Source organism: Carcharodon carcharias, chromosome 10 (assembly GCF_017639515.1).
Source record: "Carcharodon carcharias isolate sCarCar2 chromosome 10, sCarCar2.pri, whole genome shotgun sequence".
NCBI classification, from domain to species: Eukaryota; Metazoa; Chordata; class Chondrichthyes; order Lamniformes; family Lamnidae; genus Carcharodon; species Carcharodon carcharias.
The window spans coordinates 53,295,044-53,316,149 of record NC_054476.1 but is presented as its reverse complement, the minus strand read 5'-3'; the positions used below and the strand labels follow the sequence as shown (position 1 = coordinate 53,316,149).

The window sequence follows — 21,106 nt, the reverse complement described above, 5'->3', positions numbered from 1 at the left end:
CGGGTACCCATAGCCACACCTTTTATTTGGAGGAAGTGAGAGGAGTTGAAGGAGAAATTGTTCAGCGTGAGAACAAGTTCAGCCAGACGGAGGAGAGTAGTGGTGGATGGGGATTGTTCGGGCCTCTGTTCGAGGAAGAAGCTAAGGGCCCTCAGACCATCCTGGTGGGGGATGGAGGTGTAGAGGGATTGGACGTCCATGGTGAAGAGGAAGCAGTTGGGGCCAGGGAACTGGAAATTGTTGATGTGACGTAAGGTGTCAGAGGAATCACGGATGTAGGTGGGAAGGGACTGGACAAGGGGAGAGAGAAGGGAGTCAAGATAACGAGAAATGAGTTCTGTGGGGCAGGAGCAAGCTGAGACGATCGGTCTACCGGGGCAGTTCTGTTTGTGGATTTTGGGTAGGAGATATAAGCGGGCCGTCCGAGGTTGAGCGACTATCAGGTTGGAAGCTGTGGGAGGGAGATCCCCAGAGGAGATGAGGTCAGTGACAGTCCTGGAAACAATGGCTTGATGTTCAGTGGTGGGGTCATGGTCCAGGGAGAGGTAGGAGGAAGTGTCTGTGAGTTGACGCTCAGCCTCCGCGAGGTAGAGGTCAGTGCGCCAGACAACAACAGCACCACCCTTGTCAGCGGGTTTGATGACAATGTCAGGGTTGGACCTGAGAGAATGGAGTGCAATAAGTTCAGAGAGAGACAGGTTAGAATGGGTGAGAGGAGCAGAGAAATTGAGACGACTAATGTTGCGCCGACAGTTCTCAATGAAAAGATCAAGAGAAGGTAAGAATCCAGAGGGAGGGGTCCAGGTGGAGGGAGAATATTGGAGATGAGTAAAAGGATCCGTTGAACTGGGAGAGGACTCCTGCCCAAAGAAGTGAGCCCGGAGACGAAGACGGCGGAAGAAGAGTTCAGCATCATGCCGAGCCCGAAATTCATTGAGGTGAGGGCGTAAGGGTATGAAACTAAGTCCTTTGCTGAACACTGAACGTTCAGCATTGGAAAGGGGAAGGTCGGGGGTATAGTGAATACACGGCTGGGGTTGGGATTGGAAGATGGGGTGGGGACTGAGGAACAGGCCGGGTTGGAGGGTCCTAGATGGGTGTTGGTGTCGATGAGTTGTTGGAGCTCTCCTCCCCACCCCCACTAGAGCTATACCTTGAGTGCCCTACCATCCATTCTTAATTAGCACATTCGTTTAGATAATATCACCAACTTTAAATTTAACACCTATGTGTTCTTTTGTACTATTGTTGTTGACATCTTTTGATGATCTGCTTCTATCACTACTTGTTTGTCCCTACAACCACACCCCCACTCCACCTCTCTCTCTCTCTCCCTCTCTCCGCCCCCCACACACACACCTTAAACCAGCTTATATTTCAACTCTTTCTTGGACTCGAACTCAAGTTCTGTCGAAGGGTCATGAGGACTCGAAACGTCAACTCTTTTCTTCTCCGCTGATGCTGCCAGACCTGCTGAGTTTTTCCAGGTAATTCTGTTTTTGTTTTTGTTTTGGATTTCCAGCATTCGCAGTTTTTTTGTTTTTATCTCTGTGTTTAATTGACTGCCACTGCTCTTCAAGAAATGCCTACCTCCTTGAAGAAGTTCTGTTCTTTTCTGCAAAAAGATTTCCGTTCCTCTCTTTTGCCCTGCTCACCTTCCTTGCTTTCCATTTCCCTCCTGGTGTTTGACAAGGTGTTTACTAAAACCCGCTTTCACAGCCACATCTCCTTTCTCAGTGACTGTCTCCATCTCCGACTTACCCCACGTGGATTTCAACTGAAATTCCACCCCTCATGTTTCGAACCCACCCAGGATTACAGGTATCTCCGGGACATAAAACGTTTCTCGGACTGCTGTTCCCGTCACATTCTGAAATCCACACTCAGTGCCATGCGCCGCCATATGAACACACTCGACCTCTCCCTCCAGCAGCACCGCCGTACCCTTTTTCAAAGCTGCGCGTGCCCCCAGTTTCATTTTATCCTTCGGCTCATCCGACGCCTCAACAAGAAACTTTTTCTCTTTCTCTCAAGTGCTAAGGAACGCAAGCTCCAACAACTCATCGACACCAACACCCATCTAGGACCCTCCACCCCGGCCTGTCCCTCCGTCCCCACCCCATCTTCCAATCCCAACCCCAGCCGTGTATTCACTATACCCCCTGACCTTCCCCTCTCCAATACTGAACGTTCAGTGCTCAGCAAAGGACTTAGTTTCATACCCTTACGCCCTCACCTCAATGAATTTCGGGCTTGGCATGATACTGAACTCTTCTTCCGCCGTCTTCGTCTCCGGGCTCACTTCTTTGGGCAGGAGTCCTCTCCCAGTTCAACGGATCCTTTTACCCATCTCCAATATTCTCCCTCCACCTGGACCCCTCCCTCTGGATTCTTACCTTCTCTCGATCTTTTCATTGAGAACTGTTGGCGCGACATTAGTCATCTCAATTTCTCTGCTCCTCTCACCCATTCTAATCTGTCTCTCTCTGAACTTACTGCACTCCATTCTCTCAGGTCCAACCCTGACATTGTCATCAAACCCGCTGACAAGGGTGGTGCTGTTGTTGTCTGGCGCACTGACCTCTACCTCGCGGAGGCTGAGCGTCAACTCGCAGACACTTCCTCCTACCTCTCCCTGGACCATGACCCCACCACTGAACATCAAGCCATTGTTTCCAGGACTGTCACTGACCTCATCTCCTCTGGGGATCTCCCTCCCACAGCTTCCAACCTGATAGTCGCCCAACCTCGGACGGCCCGCTTATATCTCCTACCCAAAATCCACAAACAGAACTGCCCCGGTAGACCGATCGTCTCAGCTTGCTCCTGCCCCACAGAACTCATTTCTCGTTATCTTGACTCCCTTCTCTCTCCCCTTGTCCAGTCCCTTCCCACCTACATCCGTGATTCCTCTGACACCTTACGTCACATCAACAATTTCCAGTTCCCTGGCCCCAACTGCTTCCTCTTCACCATGGACGTCCAATCCCTCTACACCTCCATCCCCCACCAGGATGGTCTGAGGGCCCTTAGCTTCTTCCTCGAACAGAGGCCCGAACAATCCCCATCCACCACTACTCTCCTCCGTCTGGCTGAACTTGTTCTCACGCTGAACAATTTCTCCTTCAACTCCTCTCACTTCCTCCAAATAAAAGGTGTGGCTATGGGTACCCGCATGGGCCCCAGCTATGCCTGTCTCTTTATGGGGTATGTGGAACATTCCTTGTTCCAGTCCTACTCCGGCCCCCTTCCACAACTCTTTCTCCAGTACATCGATGATTACTTGGGTGCCGCTTCATGCTCTCGTCGGGACTTGGAAAAATTTACTAATTTTGCTGCCAATCTCTACCCCTCCATCATTTTCACGTGGTCCATCTCTGACACTTCCCTTCCCTTCCTTGACATCTCTGGTGATAGACTGTCCACCAATATCCATTACAAACCCACCGACTCCCACAGCTATCTCGACTACAGCTCCTCACACCCCGCTTCCTGTAAGGACTCCATCCCATTCTCTCAGTTCCTTCGCCTCCGTCGCATCTGTTCTGATGATGCTACCTTCAAAAACTGTTCCTCTGACATGTCCTTCTTTTTCCTTAACCGAGGTTTCCCACCCACGGTCGTTGACAGTGCCCTCAACCATGTCCGGCCCATCTCCCGCGCATCTGCCCTTACGCCTTCTCCTCCCTCCCAGAAACATGATAGGGTCCCCCTTGTCCTCACTTATCACCCCACCAGCCTCCGCATTCAAAGGATCATCCTCCGCCATTTCCGCCAACTCCAGCATGATGCCACAACCAAATACATCTTCCCTTCACCCCCCCTATCGACATTCCGTAGGGATCGCTCCCTCCGGGACACCCTGGTCCACTCCTCCATCACCCCCTACTCCTCAAACCCCTCCTATGGCACCACCCCATGCCCACGCAAAAGATGCAACACCTGCCCCTTCACTTCCTCTCTCCTCACCATCCAAGGACCCAAACACTCCTTTCAAGTGAAGCAGCATTTCACTTGCATTTCCCCCAACTTAGTCTACTGCATTCGTTGCTCCCAATGTGGTCTCCTCTACATTGGAGAGACCAAACGTAAACTGGGTGACCGCTTTGCAGAACACCTGCGGTCTGTCCGCAAGAATGACCCAAACCTCCCTGTCGCTTGCCATTTTAACACTCCACCCTGCTCTCTTGCCCACATGTCTGTCCTTGGCTTGCTGCATTGTTCCAGTGAAGCCCAACGCAAACTGGAGGAACAACACCTCATCTTCCGACTAGACGCTTTACAGCCATCCAGACTGAATATTGAATTCAACAACTTTAGGTCGTGAGCTCCCTCCCCCATCCCCATCCCCTTTCTGTTTCCCCCTTCCTTTTCTTTTTTTTTTTCAATAAATTATATAGATTTTCCTTTTCCCACCTATTTCCATTATAAAAAAAAATTTTTTTTTTTTTACATCTTTTATGCTCTCCCCACCCCCACTAGAGCTATACCTTGAGTGCCCTACCATCCATTCTTAATTAGCACATTCGTTTAGATAATATCACCAACTTTAACTTTAATACCTATGTGTTCTTTTGTACTATTGTTGTTGACATCTTTTGATGATCTGCTTCTATCACTACTTGTTTGTCCCTACAACCACACCCCCACTCCACCTCTCTCTCTCTCTCTCTCCCTCTCTCCGCCCCCCACACACACACCTTAAACCAGCTTATATTTCAACTCTTTCTTGGACTCAAACTCAAGTTCTGTCAAAGGGTCATGAGGACTTGAAACGTCAACTCTTTTCTTCTCCGCCGATGCTGCCAGACCTGCTGAGTTTTTCCAGGTAATTCTGTTTTTGTTTTTGTTTTGGATTTCCAGCATCCGCAGTTTTTTTGTTTTTATCTCTGGTTTTTGCAACAATTGATGGTTTCATGGTCACCATTGCTAAGGTTAGCTTTCAATTCCAGATTAATTGAATTTTTAAATTCCACCAGCTGCTGTGGTGGGATTTGAACACATGTCCCTAGAGTATTAGCCTGGGTATCTGGATTAATAGTGAGTAATATTACCAATATGTCAACATCTCCCCACTTAAGTGCTGTTAACTAGTTTCTTCCTAAGAAGGCTGGTTTTTCACCCTTCACCACAATGATGGGCAATTCTGCACATTGCTCCATGTGTGTGGCTGACACTGGTATACTTCTCATTATGGGGATTTTGTAACTTTGTGATTGTGTGTGTGATTTCTCCAGATGATGCTGACTCAACTTTTGATGGTATAGCGATTTAGGAATCACGCTGTCTGATGCCCCTGTGTTGAGCGCCATGTTTACTGGAGTTCTATCCAACACTGCTTGGACTACGATGCCTTGCAAATTTCCACCAAATATCCTTGTGCTTCAAATCACATGGGTCTCAACCAACCCCACATCAAACTGGTGCTGTTCAACAACCGCATGCAGTGACTGCCACTTCCTCCATCCAGCATTTTCTTCATTTACATTCTTTTGGCATGTCTTGGAAAAATGATCCTTCTTGCATCTGTAGCACTCTGCCTTCACAAATGGACAATTCTGTATGCAATGTAGATATGAACAACATTCCTTGTTTCAAACTGATAGCTTTCAGCGATCTCCAATTGCTTGGGACTATAGTGCTGCTCAAGCTTATACAAAATGTCTGACAGGGGCGTGCCTTTTGGCTTTAGTGGGGGGAGCAAGCTCTTGAGCATTTCATACATTTTCTGAGCCTGCTTCAGTCAGAAATATCACCCTTTTCCTTTCTACCAATGCCTGATTAGCAGCCTGATTATCACGAACATAGAGGATATTATTCGCAGTGAAATACACCTCTAGCCACTCCACATATGCACCGAGAGACTCTCAGTCATGACAATACTTTCCCAGTCACCCAATAATACCTGTTGATGCAACCATCTTCAAAGTTCAGTCCACCCGTGTACATGAATAACTTTTCCTAAGATGAGATTTTTAAAACTATTTCTTAGCAAAAAAAAACTCTCACAACTCATTGGTTTTTTTTAAGCTTCTTCAACCATATTTGTTCGGCTAGAGAATCCAAATCCTATCGGCATCATTAGACTGTGATACCTTTACAGGATGGAAAAGAGACAGTGTGAAGCACGTGAGTTCTAAAGTACCTAACTGAAAACTAGTTTATTCTGGTTTGACCATATATACACAGATGGCCATAAGAGGGTGCTCCTACACAGGGTAAACAATTAACTAATCATAAACACATTCATCGGGTCTCACTTTGTTGAACTATGGGCAGAATTGTTCTAGATTTCCACAAAGAGCGGCAGTGGGTGGGAAAAAGGACATTTACCTGATGGCAGCAATAGTGGGTTTTAGTGGCATATTGTACCCTTCCCGGCACAACCCACCTCATTAACAATGCATCCCTGGGAAACATACCAGATTGCTGGTGTAGCGGCCTCCAATTCGCCCGCCCTGCTGTCACCTCAGGCCATCAGTATCCGAGCGCCAAATTTAAAGGGCGATCCTGCACAGAGCTAGTGCTCGCTAAAGGATCGGAAGCTGCTGCAAACTCATGGCTAGCAAAGGGAGGAAATGTGCAGCAACTGAATTTAGCAATACCTCCCTTATGCACCTACTGGACAAAGTGGAGGCCCACCATTAAGTCCTCTACCCCAACAAGCAAGGCCACTAATCCAGCATGGGAGGCAGTGGCAGCGATGGTCAGTGGCAACACCCTGCAAGAGAGAACAGCCATCCAATGCCAAAACAGGATGAATGATCTCCTCCATTCCACCAGGGTTCGTCACTCTTCTTATCATTCTCAACTCACACACACACAAACCCATCACACATCCACATGAATCTGTTACTGCCAGTTCAAGGGTCATCACTATTCACTTTCTCATACGCACTTTCATCTGCCCTGCAACTCATGTCCTCACCCATCCATGGCACCACACACCACCCACACATGCCAGGCTTCCTTCTCATCTGGCCTGGCAGGCATCCTGCTTACACTCTCTCCATCTCCATTTTCATGCAGGACAAGCTGGCACATAACAAAACGGAGAGGTCACAGACTGGGGGAGGAATGCCTGACATCAAGGTCCTCACAGGCTTTGAAAATAGAGACATCCAGTTGGCCCGTGATGATCTGGATCATTCCTGTGCTGACAGTGAGGTTGGCGGTGCTCAACCATTGGGTAGATCCAGCAGATCAACACCCATCAAATAACCATGCTATGAGTCAGCTCCACTGGTCTGCAGTCACCTGCCATGCACTAATTACCTTTTCCTGCTTTCGCAGGCACATCTGGGAAGCAGCCAAGGGGGTCCAGGAGCCAGGTCCTTGACTCAAGCCCCGAACATACTTCGGAAGAAGTAGCTAATGACACCCTAAATGAAGACCCATCACAGCGCTCACCCAAATCGTACACCAGTGCAGAGACACATTCCTCAGTGAGACCTAGCCCTAGAATAGCCTTGGGGTCACAATCTGGTGAGCACATTGCACAGTCTGATCTACAGCAGGCGGCAGCGGCACGGGCTTCCCACGTTTCTGGCACTCAGCGAACTACTGAAGGACAGCAATCTGCTGAATCTGAGTAAGATGACGAGCCTCTGGACTCAGTCATACCTCAGTTGCTGGAGGCGGAAAAACAAGTTCGGGAACTTCAGAAAGGGACGATCACTGCACTCCTCAGGTTGCAAGACATGATGGAAAAATCTGCCTGCCTTCACTTGTGAACCTTCGAAGAGACTCTTCACATAAAGCCTATTTTGTTTTTGGTGCAAAGGCATTAGTAGGCAAGTGTTAAAACATTTTAAATATTGAAAAGTATTAAATTTATTAAGAAACTAACTATTGTAAACGAATGAAATTAGTAAAAGGTTCTGTATTTTTTTTTTAACCATCATTTTCAATTATTTAAAGCTATTTAAAATTTAATTATTCACAAGTAGCAGACAATTTTTTAAATGATAAATCTATCTTCAGCTGTATTACTAAAAGCAGCTGATCATTCTTAAATGTATCAAGCAGTATTTTTAAAAACAAAGGGAAAGATAAATAAAATATTATATTCCAAAACACTGCCTGATTGTGCTGGCTCATGAAATATTTTAGGTTTGAGGGTAAACCTGAACCATAACTTCACTTTGGAAAACCTGTGTAATTTTGAGCACAATTTCCATCCAGATTGCCAACTGCACCCAAAGCCATAACTCTACCTCACTGTGTCCACTCTTCAGTGAGGGAATCATGTATGTTATTTGGATATTAGTGTAAGACAGCCCAAGGTATCAGCAATGAAAAGCTGTTATCAACTCTGTGGAATGCAAAACCTTTATGAACCATCATGTTTTTGCATTAGTCAGTTTGGAATTATTCCAAGCTATCTCATCAACTAACTATGGTGCAGTTCAAATAAGACTCTGGCTTCAATTTTCCACCCGCCAATTTTCGATGGCAGCACAGTGAGCAGAGGCAGGAAAAGTGGCATGGAGCGGCTCCACTAGAATCCTCCACTATTTAAGGAACTTTCCATCAAAATTTGCAGTTGAGATTGAATACATCTGCCCATATTTGGGTGGATTTATTCAAATGATGGGAACATGTCATGTGATGAATTTCCCACAATCAACTCTTTACAACTTGGTTTTACTAGGATTGCTATTGAACTCCTTGCATCCTATGTTGCAAAATTAGTGAAAGGATTGAAGAACGAATGGACTATATAAATGGGCTATCCTATTTAATGCAATGCTGGCAGGTGCAATTTTAATATACACATATGCATTTATGTATTGACCTCACATCCTGGCTGTCCACTGATCCAGGAAAAATAACCTTTGGCAGCCCCAGTACCACTGGGAACCATCAAGAAAATTTAAATGAACTGAGTCGAAAAATCTAACCCTCAGTGTCTTGCAGATGATGACACAGTCCCTTTAAAATGAATATATGAAGGATTCAAAATTCCCTGTGGTGATTCATTTACAATGGTAGTTACATTACTAAATTTAACTAGTATTGAGAATCAAGACAGCTTTTTGTTAATACAGGAATTTATGTTAAAGCTTTATTGATGGAATAAATGTTACAGGGCTTTTGGAAGACTAGGTATAATAAAATTAACGTGAAACAATCAGTCAAAATCACAAGAGCAGAACCATCTGAGAAAATCACATCAGTTTTGTAATTTTAGAGCTTTTGTAAACACAGGGGAGATTGCAGATACATATTTTGCATTAAAAATAAATTTAAATTCATTAGAGCGCAATTATGAGGTGATACTGAGTGATAAGCCTGTTCACAGTTCACACCATGCGCTATTTGTTTTCCAGTTCGTTTCCAGATTAATGATAATAATATATGAAAATAGAATAGAAGGTAACATTACTTCTACAATAATTTTAACAACACTCTGGATGCCAAATCTTTCAAAGAAATGTGGGAACCATTAGTTTATTATTAATAAACAAGAAAGTGTGTATTAAATGATGATTAAAGCACACCCATGCAGAAAGTGAATACAGTGCCTCAGTGCCCAATGACAAAGCACGTTAACTGTCAATTAGTATACGCTTTGCTCAGAGAACCTGTTCTTTGTTTATGCAGAAAATTAATGTTGTTAATTAAAAAATAATATGCAATCTATCATGTTGTTGAAAAATACGGTGGTCCCTTACTTTGTGCAAACATTTCTTTTCTCTGTATTCCACCTACTATTTCACAGTTAATAGGTATTCACCTTGCTTTCCAACCTCAATGAACAATCCACGATGTAGCCACAAGCAGATCCAGTTGTGTGCTATGCATGGCTCAGTTGGTCACTCTCCTACCTCTGAGTCAGAAGATTGTAGGTTCAGTCCCATTCCAGAATTTGAGCACAAAATTAATGCAGGTACACCAGTGCAGTACCAAGGAAGTGCTGCTCTGTTGGAGGTGCTGTCTTTCAGCTGAATGTTTAACCAAGGCCTCACTGCCCTCTCAGTTAGATGTAAAATATCCCTTTGCAGTATTTCAAAATGGGGAGTTATCCTTGGTGTCCTGGCCAATATTTATCCCTCAGTCAACATCACAAAAATAGATTATCTAATCATTATCACATAGCTATTTGTAGGAGCTTGCCATTTGCAAATTAGCTACTATGTTTCCTACATTAGAACAGTAATTACATTTCAAAAGTGCTTCATTGGCTGTAAAATGCTTTGAAATGTGCGGAGGCCTTGAATGGCACTATTTAAATGCAAGCCCTTCTTTCCTTCTTTTCAATACCATCAAGATTGCTTTGACGCCTGATTTTCCCTTTTCTCTGTAGATGCCTCGTTGCCATTTAGTACAATCACATGTTAGCTTGGCTAAAATTAGATACTCACTTTATGGAGAATTGTGGATACAAATCCATGCAGATGGTACAGTATATTGCAGCATCAGCTCGATGCACAATTGCAGAACCCACATTGCTCTTTTTCTGATCTTACATGTGATCCATTTTTTCACAAAAATCTTCAGGCCAGCAAGCCAGTGGATCGCTATTGTCAGCTCAAGGTGATGGAGATGCAGGAGGGACACCATGAATTAATCATCATTTCATCAAAAGAAAGGATCTTAAAAATTAGGGTTGATATTTTGAAGATAACAGCCCAAATCAAATTATACACCCCTAGTCCATAAGAAAGTGATATTAATATATCAGTAAGGTGGACATACCTTAGTGGCAGGAAGTGTTGAAGTAATATGCGTCCTTGTTAAGAACTGTAAATTGCATTAATCATAAGTGTGCAATTATTGATGTGCATCATAATTTACACTACTTAGAAAAGATAATGGGGCAGCACTCCCTGACTTTTCAGACAAAGAGGTATTATATTTCATGTTATGACTAATGCTGAATGGCCTAACCTACTTAAAAAAATACTCTCAAGTTAAACTGATAGAGGAATCATAAAAGTGCGAGCCATTCCATTCAATCAGTTGTATTTCTAAACATTGAGACACACAGCAGCTATTAGGCAAAATAACTCAAGGCCACTTAATACCATTAAGAAATTTTCATAGCTTTACATCCATCATTTAATTTTCAAGAAACCCAGTTCATCGAGTTTACCAACAATGTAAGACTTCCACTGATCCATAAAAAAAGGATTTTTTCAATGATCTTGCCATCCAAATGATCTCCATTTTTCAAACAATCTGAGAATTCCCTTGTTCCAACAGCTTCATATCACAGTATCACAGTATCTTTACAGTGCAGGAGGAGGCCTTTCGGCCCAGCGAGTCTGCACTGGCTCTCTGAAAGAGCATTCCCCCTCGTCCCACTCCCCTGCACATTCTCTCTTTTCAGGTAACAATTCAATTCCCTTTTGCAAACCTTGATCGAACCTGCCTCCACCGCTCTTCAGGAAGTTTGTTTCAGACTCCAACCACCCCCTGGGTGAAAACATTTTTCCTCACATCGCATGTACTCCTTTTGTCAATTATTTTGAATCTGTGCCCTCTAGTTCTTGATGTTCTCTTGAGTGGGAACAGTTTTTCGCTATTTACCCTGACCATACTTCTCAGGATCTTGAATACCTCAAGCAAATCTCCTCTCAGCCTTCTTTTCTCCAAGGAAAAGAGTCCCAACCTCTTCAATCTATCCTCATAGCCACAATTCTTCATCCCAGGAATCATTGTTGTGAATCTCCTCTGTACTTTCTCTAATGCCTTCACATCCTTCCTCAAGTATGGTGCCCAGAACTGAATGCAGTTCTCCAGATGAGGCCTAACTATTGTCTAATACAAGTTCAACATGAACTCCTCACTCTTGTACTCAATGCCCTTATTGATAAAGTCAAAGATACTACATGCTTTATTAACTGCTCTCGCAACATACCCTGCCATCTCCAAAGATCTATGTATGTATACACCGAGGTCCCTCTGTTCCTGCACCCCCTTTAGAGGCCCTCCCTTTATTTTATATTGTCTCACCATAAACTTCCTGCTAAAATGAATCACCTCACATTCCTCTGCATTGCACTTCATCTGCCACTTGTCTGCCCAATCCACCAACATGTCTTTGTTCTTTTGAAGTTCAGGACTATCCCTATCACAGTTGACAATGTTTCCAATCTTTGTATCATCTACAAATTTTGAAATCATGCTCTGCATACCACAGTCTACTTCATTAATATATATCAGGAAGAGCAGAGATCCCAACACTGGCCCCTGGGGAACTCCACTACAAACTTTCCTCCAATCTGAAAAGCAACCATTTATCACCATTCTCTGTTTCCTGTCACTCAGCCAATTTCTTATCCAAGTGCCTACTTTCTCTTTTATTCCATGACCTAGAATTTTGTTCACACATCTGTTGTGTGGCACTGTATCAAATACCTTTTGAAAATCCATATATGCCACGTCAACCGTGTTTCCTTTATCAACCTTTTCTGTTACCTCCTCAAAAAACTCCAGCGAGTTAGTTAAACATGATTTTCCCTTAGTGAATCCATGCTGGCTTTCCTTAATTATCCTGCACTTGTTATAGAAACTAATTTGTCTTGAAATATCAGGGATTTTGGAACTTCATTTTTTGCACAGAAAATTTTGTCCAGAGGCAGTCTTAATTTATGATCCACCCCACACAGGACAGGGATTTACCAAATACCTGGCAGGAATCTTGAAACCATTTATTAGTGATTGGAGATTATACAGTGAAATCTTTATTATCTGGCATATGTGGGGAATGAGTGGTGCCAGTTAATCAAAAATGCCAGATAGTGGAGAGTTCCATTTACCAACAGAATAGAGCATAATAAATGATAGCATGAACTAATATGCAAGTTCTCAGGAAGTAAAGAACAACATTCTTTTTACTTCTAATCTTCAACAATATATTAAAACATAAATCAAAGTATAAAATAATATTGGCTCCGAATAACTTCGTCAATGTTTCTGGTTGGTAAAGTGAGATTTCATATTGGGGGAAACATCAGAAATTCCTGTTAGTAATGAATTTTGGTAGGTAGAGTGCCAGATAACACAATGTTTACTGTACTCTCCAAGTTTCTGACTGTAAGAAGCGCCACCTTTCTTATGATTTTGAGAACTTTGCCAACATCCTGTACGCTCATATCCAAAGCAGTGCTCCTGACTCTGTCATATCTTTACATTCTCTTAAAATAATTATTGATAGAACTTTCCTAGTTAGAGATATCACTAGAGCTGAATTTAAAAAAGAATTTTGAATGTAAGTACTCCCCAGTGCTCAACTAACCATTTCTTACTCCTAATAGTTCACTCCAATGGAATAGATACACTTCAAACTCTATCAAAAACAAAAACAATGTATTTTTTTGCTGCGCACGGGCCCACAAAACTCAACATTCAGAGCAAATTCAATAATGAGCTAATTTAAACTAATACAATGTTCTTGCTCAGGCATGACAGGGTGATGTATTACAATACAAACAGCCTTCAACTGCAGCATCAACAAAAGGGCAGGAAGCAGGAACGCAAATACAGACAAGTCTAGTCAGCAGTGATAACAGTGTCTCTGTAATTGAGGTATTAATATAGGCATCTAACAAATGGAAGTCCTTTTTGAAAAAATATTAGATGAATTGAGTCTGAACCAGCCCTGAAATAGCAATCATCTCATCAGTTAATGGATAAGCTAAGAAAAGGTTGCAGCATGATATTACTTTCACATTAATAGATGCTGGATGATTGCCAATTATATTATGGAGAAGTTAAACATAGATTTTCTCAGAGCTGCAAATACCAGGATGGCCAAACTTACTGAATTCTTTGAATGAAGTAACAGAAAGAATAGAGAAGGGCAAGGGTTGTAGTACAGCACACATGAACCTTCACAAGATGCGACACAAGAAAACTCACGACTAAGCTCGGGGCATGTGCAGTCGGGACTCGGAAGCAGAATGGATTTAAAGATGGCTATGAAGCAGAAAACAAAGTATTAAGGAAAGTTGCTCAGACTGATGGAAAGTGGGAAAGAGGGTGCCACATAAATAAAGATGGACAGAAACCAATCAAATAAAGAGTCTAGGAGGAAGTTCTTTAAGCAGAGCGGTAAGAACGTCGAACTCACAGCCACATGGAGTATTGAAGCAAACAGCACTGGCACATTGAAGGAAGTTTGATGGATGCATGAGGACGAAGGGAATGGTGAGATAAAAGGGCAGGGTTGGAAGACATAATTATAAATGGGAAGTGGGAAGAGGATTAACTGTGGATTATTTACAAAGGCATGGACCGGTCGGTTGAATGTTTTGTGCCTCTGTTGTTGATTCTATGTATGCAAATAGGTGTTTGGCAATTAAGTGCATACATTCCCAAACTATCAAAAACAATCAACAGTTTCGAGAATATTTGATATTGTGTCCGTACTTCCTGTCACAAAATAGCATGGAATTTCTAATAAGCAATATCACCCAGTCATATAACATAAAAGATCCCTTCAAACCCCATTTCAAGAGTGGGAAGATGTCCAGCATGTTTCCATGTAAGTTTTCACCTAAACTTTCCACTCTTATTTCTCATGTTGCCACCCACCTCTTATTTCCCTAAATAACAGATGTTTCCTTTCAAATGTCATCTGAAATATTAGCTTCAAAATAAATTCCTCTTCTACTGGTCATCGTACCCAACACTGTTAACCTGAAACAAAAACCCTGGATTTTCTGCTCATGGTTTGATACAAATAACAAGGAAACAGTCCTTTTGTCTCAATCAGCCTTTGTTCATACTTACATCAGCCAACAGTCCACAATATATTTAACTACTCTGTTCCTGTGTCCCTTTATTCCACATTCCTTCATCCACCTACCCAACCTAAACTTTAATATTGTTTCTCCTACAAATACTAACCCTGGAGGTGAATTTCACAAGTTGACAACTGTCTAGGTATAAGGTTAGCTGAATCCACCCAGCAAAGAATGAATGGGATTCAATACTCAATGCCTGATTCAGGGACCTAGCATCGGAATGGGGACGAAAGTGGAAAGCCACATTCCTGCCCTTGCTGCCAACTTCCCTCCCCCCACAACCCCCATCCTCCAAATCCCCTCCCACCATGATTTAACTATGACCTGGGTCGCTCTTCGATCTTGGGCCTCCGATGGCCGCCGTTTCCTCGGCAGCCATAACCTCCCTAACGACGCTGGTGAGCAAAAGTGATGCTGACCTCTGATTAGCTGGAAGCTCTTGGAGGGCAGCATATCCAACCCCAGGGTCCTGGGTCCAGGGAATGGTTCAGCTGTGGCCACTTAAGCGCACAAGAAGATGCAACGAGGATCTCTCACTGGCTTTCCAGCCAGCAGGCAAAAGACCCAATACCTCCATAAAATCCCCCCTATTAATTCAGTTTCTTTCTCCAAAGATGCTACCTGACCTCCTGAGCATTTCCAGAATTTTCTGTTTTTATTTTACCTTATTGACTAAATGGATTATATTGATGAGCTCACCCACAAGCTTTAGCACAATTCGAATTTGATCAAATCATTCCCTCTTTTTGATGGCACCACTTCCATTACGCATCAGCTTTGACATAGAAAAATATTCCCAAGCATCTCATCGAAGTCTAAAGAAAAAGGACCCAAGCCAAAGGAGGAGGTTTTGAGGGTTGATTAAAAACTTAGTCCAAAGCAATTGAGTTTTGAGGATTTTGATTTCAGGAGGTGACCACTGGCTACATAGGGAAGTGAAAATAGAAGTATCACTGTTGGTTATCTGATACTCAATAATTTTATGAGGTGCCTTGGTCCCACGTACCCCCAAATTCACCCACCCCACCCTTGGCCGAAAAGTCCTGGGGCTCCCCACCCAGCAGAAGAATGGCTGCTCCGCAGGCATTTAACAGTTGATTAACCATTAATAGACTGGAGGTGGGACTTCTGCCCCTGAGGGACAGGAAGTTCTGTCTCAGAGAGCTGCCAGTCAATCAGAGTTCTGCAACGCTCCAGTACTGGCAGCAACACCAGGAGCAGTGGCCACTGCTGGTACTGCGCTTGGAGCTTGAGGCGGTATTCAGAGCTGGAATGGGATTTGGCAAGTATTTGGGGCCTTGATGGGGACATGCTGACTATCCCTGGTGAGGGAGGTGGAGGACTGTGGGGTTTGAGAGGCCATGCAGGGAGGGGAACCTGGGGTGGTCAGTGAGATGGGGGCTTGATGGGGGAAGGTTATACCTTGGGGATGGTCCTCTGTTAAGAAGGAACAACCCACACCCCACCTCCTCCACCCTGCCACCAGTCTGTGCAGGAAAACCTGTCAGACTGGCCACTTGGTGTGGGCCTCTCCTGCTGCTGGTTAAATCCCAAGTGGGATGAGGCTCTTAATTGAGCATTAATTTCCTATGTAGGGGCCTCAATTGTCCCACAGGCAGGCAGGCTATCCAACCCCACTCCCATCACTAATAAAATTGCAATGGGGGCAGTGGCGGGTAGGTTGACAGTGGACAGACCAGCTGCTGGATTTAACGTGACTACCCCAGCTTCAGGTCTGGCAGTGGGGGGAGCGTTAAGTTCAGCCCTATGTTTGTCATATACTCTGGTAACCATTTGTAGAGGCATTAATAACATTTCATTCAATACAAAAAGAGACTTATATTGGTATAACTCAAACTTGCTATGCTAACAAAATGAAGAGCTGATTTAGTCAGTATGCATCTATTGCCTATATCAAGCTATAGGTGTAAGCCTTTTATTGATGTGCTACAGCAGATTATTTCTCCATAAACTTTGGTTCTGCATATCTGCTTATTCAGTTAATTTAGCAGGCATGCTTTCAGATCCCATACATTTTAACAATAAGTACAAACTCTGGTTCCCAATATTCTAGGATGGGAAAGTAAGGTTGGTGACAAAATCCTAGGGGCTTACTTGAGGCCTTAACAGTTTGGTGGGTTGGGGTGAGTGACACTTTAATGTGTAGGTATGACATTATGTGCATAATTCTGATATCAATACATTAAGAGAAGTCAAAGTTGTGTTTATATTAGTTGAACAGTCACTTTCACTTAGTCCAATCCTCAACCAAGATAGTTCAGAGTTAAAAGGATGATAGGACAAAATATATTCTAATAAAAAAAAAATTCTTCCCAATGTATAAAGTAAAGAGCCCTGTTGTCCCTGGAAAGCACCTTGACATTTCTCCCAGAAAGCAGTATTACCAGGAGAGAATTAGAGAAAATGACCAGGGTACCATGTTTGATTACATATACCTGGCCTCTAACATTCAGCTCCCTAGGAAAAGGAAATGGGCATCACACTGATGAACAAGATAGTGAAGTGGAGAAATCTCGATTTGCAAAGGGGACTTGAAGCTCTGAGGCTTTTTGTTGGCAAAGCTCAGCTTCCAAATGAGAATTTATTTATCATTCACTTGGAAAATATGTTTAATATTTGAAGGTAATTTTAATTTGAGGTCTAATGATAAAGTATTGATGTTTGGTCCAATCATCTCACAGCCCAATATATTGAGACAACATATCTACGTTACACATTGAATGTGTCGTTTTTTGTGTTTCCAATGTTTATATATAGATTTAATCATACTCTGATTTTTAAGCTTTTTTGTGATATCCAATTTTTGTAATAAACTGTGAAGTCGCTGTGTGATTTAACACCTGCAAAAAGGCAACACTCCGCTAGGGATCAGACTCCCTGGGAGCTAAACAAGTTCATGGCAACTCTAGCATATGTGTAAAGAAATCTGATCTTGGAGCAATAAATCACTTCGCTACCAAGTAATAAAAGGCCCAGAAGTATCATTACTTTACAGTCTAAGTTGTAGTAGTGATTAAACTGGAGTTAATTCAGGTAACTCACATTTGCTGTTGATTTTAAACAGGATTGAGCTTGGATAATTAATTTATCATTTTTTTGGCACAGAGCAGCATAACAGCGGAGTGTTACAAATGTCCCAGTGAATTATGGCATGGCCTAAGAGACAAAGTGTACAATTTTCTCAGGTTGTTGCAGCATAAACTGGGCTCTATGCCGCTTTTACTGCCAGAAAAGTCTCCAGAAAATTCTGGGTCAATATTTTAGGGTTCTGTTGAGAGTGGATGCATGTCGGAGAACTGGAAAGCAGCCATTTTCAAAAATGGAGACAGAGTTAATCAGGGTAATTACTGGCTGGTTAGTTTAACATTGTGGTAAGGAAAATTTTACAGCCCTTTAACTAAGCCAATATTACTAAACGTCTAGATGAAGGAACAATAATTAGTGGTTGACAATATGGATTTCAGAAAGAAAGCTCACGTCTGTTAAAGTGGATAGAGTTCTAGGAGAAAATGGCAGAAATGGTGGATGGAAGAAATATGGAGGATCTGGTGTACACCGGCTTCCAGAAAAATGAAAACTGAAATATAATAATGAATCTATATAAAATCTTAATAAGATTATAGTTAGAACACTGTATGAAGTTTTAGGCTCCACACTATAGGAAGGATATGTTGAGGCAATACAATGGTTACAGCATAGATTTATCAGAATGCTGCCTGGTATAAGGAAATATAAATACATAGACAGACTTACAAATTGGAGCTGTTATCATTAGAAGAGAAGATTAATGAGCTGTATGATAGAAATGTTTAAAATTATGAAGTGATTGGACAGAATAAAAGAAAACAGACTGTTTCCAATGACTGGGGTCTAGAACAAGAGGACATAGCTATAAGATGACTTCTAAAAGATTTAGAATTGAGGACAGAAAGAACTTTATAAAAAATAACACTGCAAATTTTGAAGTAGTGAAGTCATTGATCAAATTAGTGATTTATGCAGAGAGCATGTCAACATTTAAGAACAGGTTTATAAATAGTTGAAGGAAAAAAGGGACAAAGGGATGTGGAAAGAGGGACAAAGGGATGTGGAAAGAGGGACAAAGGGATGTGGAAAAAGACAGGTGTGTGTTGTGCGGAGGAATGGTTGGGGCCAATGGCCAGGTTCTTTGGTGAAATGACCACGTAATTCTATGTAGCCTTGCCAGATTCACTATAGCCACTGGGAAGAGCTGGTAGAAAAAAGGTCAACCTTCTGTATAGCAAATTTAAGCGATTTCAGCTCACATTCTGGGGTCACTGGCAGTTGTATGAACCTGCATTGTATGAGCCAGATGCTCTCGTCTGCCACTAAACTAAATATAAAAGCAACTTTAGAAAACCAGTTGTTCATCATGTCAGGGCATCTGCTCTGCCAAATGAGATGAGAGCAAGTTACTCATGATCCTATTGTTCAATGTAAATGTGAAATCAATGGCAAGATAGCCATTTCTAAAAGTATATGCCGTAGTTTCAGAGAGCAAATACTCTATCTCCCCACTTAATTTTCCTGCTTTGCATATAACTCACAGTACTCCAGACAGTATACATTAAAAGAAAATACATAGCCTTTTCCTTAAAGACCCAATCTTTTTGTTCAGGAGATAGTGACTCATGCTGCTGAATGGCAACATGAATGTTAACGCCTTGCATTACCTCACTCAAACAACAGTCTTCTCATTTATCTAGGATTGAGGATTGACAGGCTAGTTGCTTTGGAGGGCACTGGAATTGAGCTTGATAGTGTTTGCACTTGACATTCACATAGCATAATTTTCTGAAGAGGTTAGCAGGAGGAACACTGGCTAATTACTTTCCCCTTCTCCTACCCTTAAATGCTTTGAAACAAAGGTGGGGAGTAAGGTTGCTGAATTATTGTGCAATCTTCTTCACCAGCTAGCTCAGGTTAGTTAACACAGCGCAGTGCAGAGCCCAGGATCTTGTAGGTCTACCTGACTTAGCTTCTAACTGGGCAATTAAATTATCCACTAAGCCACCAGGGAAGCAGCTTTGCTGAAAAGCAATTATCTTCTCCAATCCACCACAGCCCTGGTTTTCCAACTAAGAATAGATGCTTTTGCCTTGTGATTGATCACACTGCATCTCATTGTGTTAGTTAGAGATTCCTCTTAACGCTTCAATAGAATATCAATTGATTGGGACAGCCCAATTGGCATGTTTAGCTCATTTTAAATGAGAGCTTTAGTCAGGCGATGCTTGTGTTAAAAATTGTAGTGGGGAACAATGCAAAAAAGTGGGAAAGTTTATCACTGACACTTAAGAGCATTATGAGTTTGTATTGAATTTTAAAAGTATTGGAATCACTGCACTGTATCTTTGATGTACAGCAGTTTTTTTTTAACCATGTATGATTTGCATGGTCAAACAGGAGATTAATGTACAACCAGAAAGCAGCTGAGAAACAGAAAACCAATACTTACAGTTAAACGTTTTGAAGCATCCACCTCGATCATTCCCTTTAAGAGATTTTGGCAGTCCGGCGGTATAAAGTGTGGCATATGAAACACTCCACGTTTTACCTTTTCCAATAACTGTCTCAGATTATCATCATCAAATGGCAGTGCTCCCTACAAAAGCAAGAAAGCTCAGTATTGACATTCTTGTTTTACAAGTCAACTGATAAGAAGCCTAATGTTAGAAGTCATTGAAAGCAATTTCCTTTTCTTAAAACATTTTTGAATTGGCTTTAGGGAAAAGCACCATTAGCTGAAGTAACTACAAAGATTTGTAAACTACTTGTTATTTTTTTCAGGTGGGGAGGGAATACTAAAATACAGAATAATTATAGTTGAGGTGAAATTTCACAGAGACACAAACATTATGGTTTCCTCAAATATCACTGTTTATGTATTGTCTTTATTCTCTATAGTAGTTATTGTAAAGCACTTCTCATGATCTCGGGATGTCCCAAAGTGCTACACAACCAAATAATTATCTTTGAAGCATAGTTATTATTTTAATGTAGGAAATACAGGAAGTAATTTGTGTACAATAGCTCCCACACACAGCAATGAGATAAAGACCAAAGAATCTGCTTTTAATGACATAGGATGGGGGATAAATAGGAAACCGGGAAGAACTCTCCTACTCTTCTCTGAATTATGCCATAACCATCTGACGAGAGGGCAAATATGGCCTAGGTTTAGCAGTTCATGTGAAAGACAACACCTCTGATCATGCAACACTCCCTCAGTACCAAACTGAAGTGCCAGCCTAGATTATGCATTAAAATCTGTGGATTGGGACAGGAAGTAGTAGTAGTAGCAGGTA

General features: G+C 42.4%; 1 protein-coding gene across 1 annotated transcript in view; it reads right to left on the bottom strand.

Annotated features, from left to right (window-relative positions):
- The window catches only part of LOC121283407 (serine/threonine-protein kinase BRSK2-like), a 1,000,681-nt gene that overhangs the window by 125,191 nt on the left and 854,384 nt on the right, over positions 1-21,106 (bottom strand). Inside the window, exon 8 of the mRNA XM_041197961.1 lies at positions 20,257-20,403. Within this exon, the coding sequence (XP_041053895.1) occupies positions 20,257-20,403 (147 nt within the window). The remainder of the gene's footprint in view (positions 1-20,256; positions 20,404-21,106) is intronic.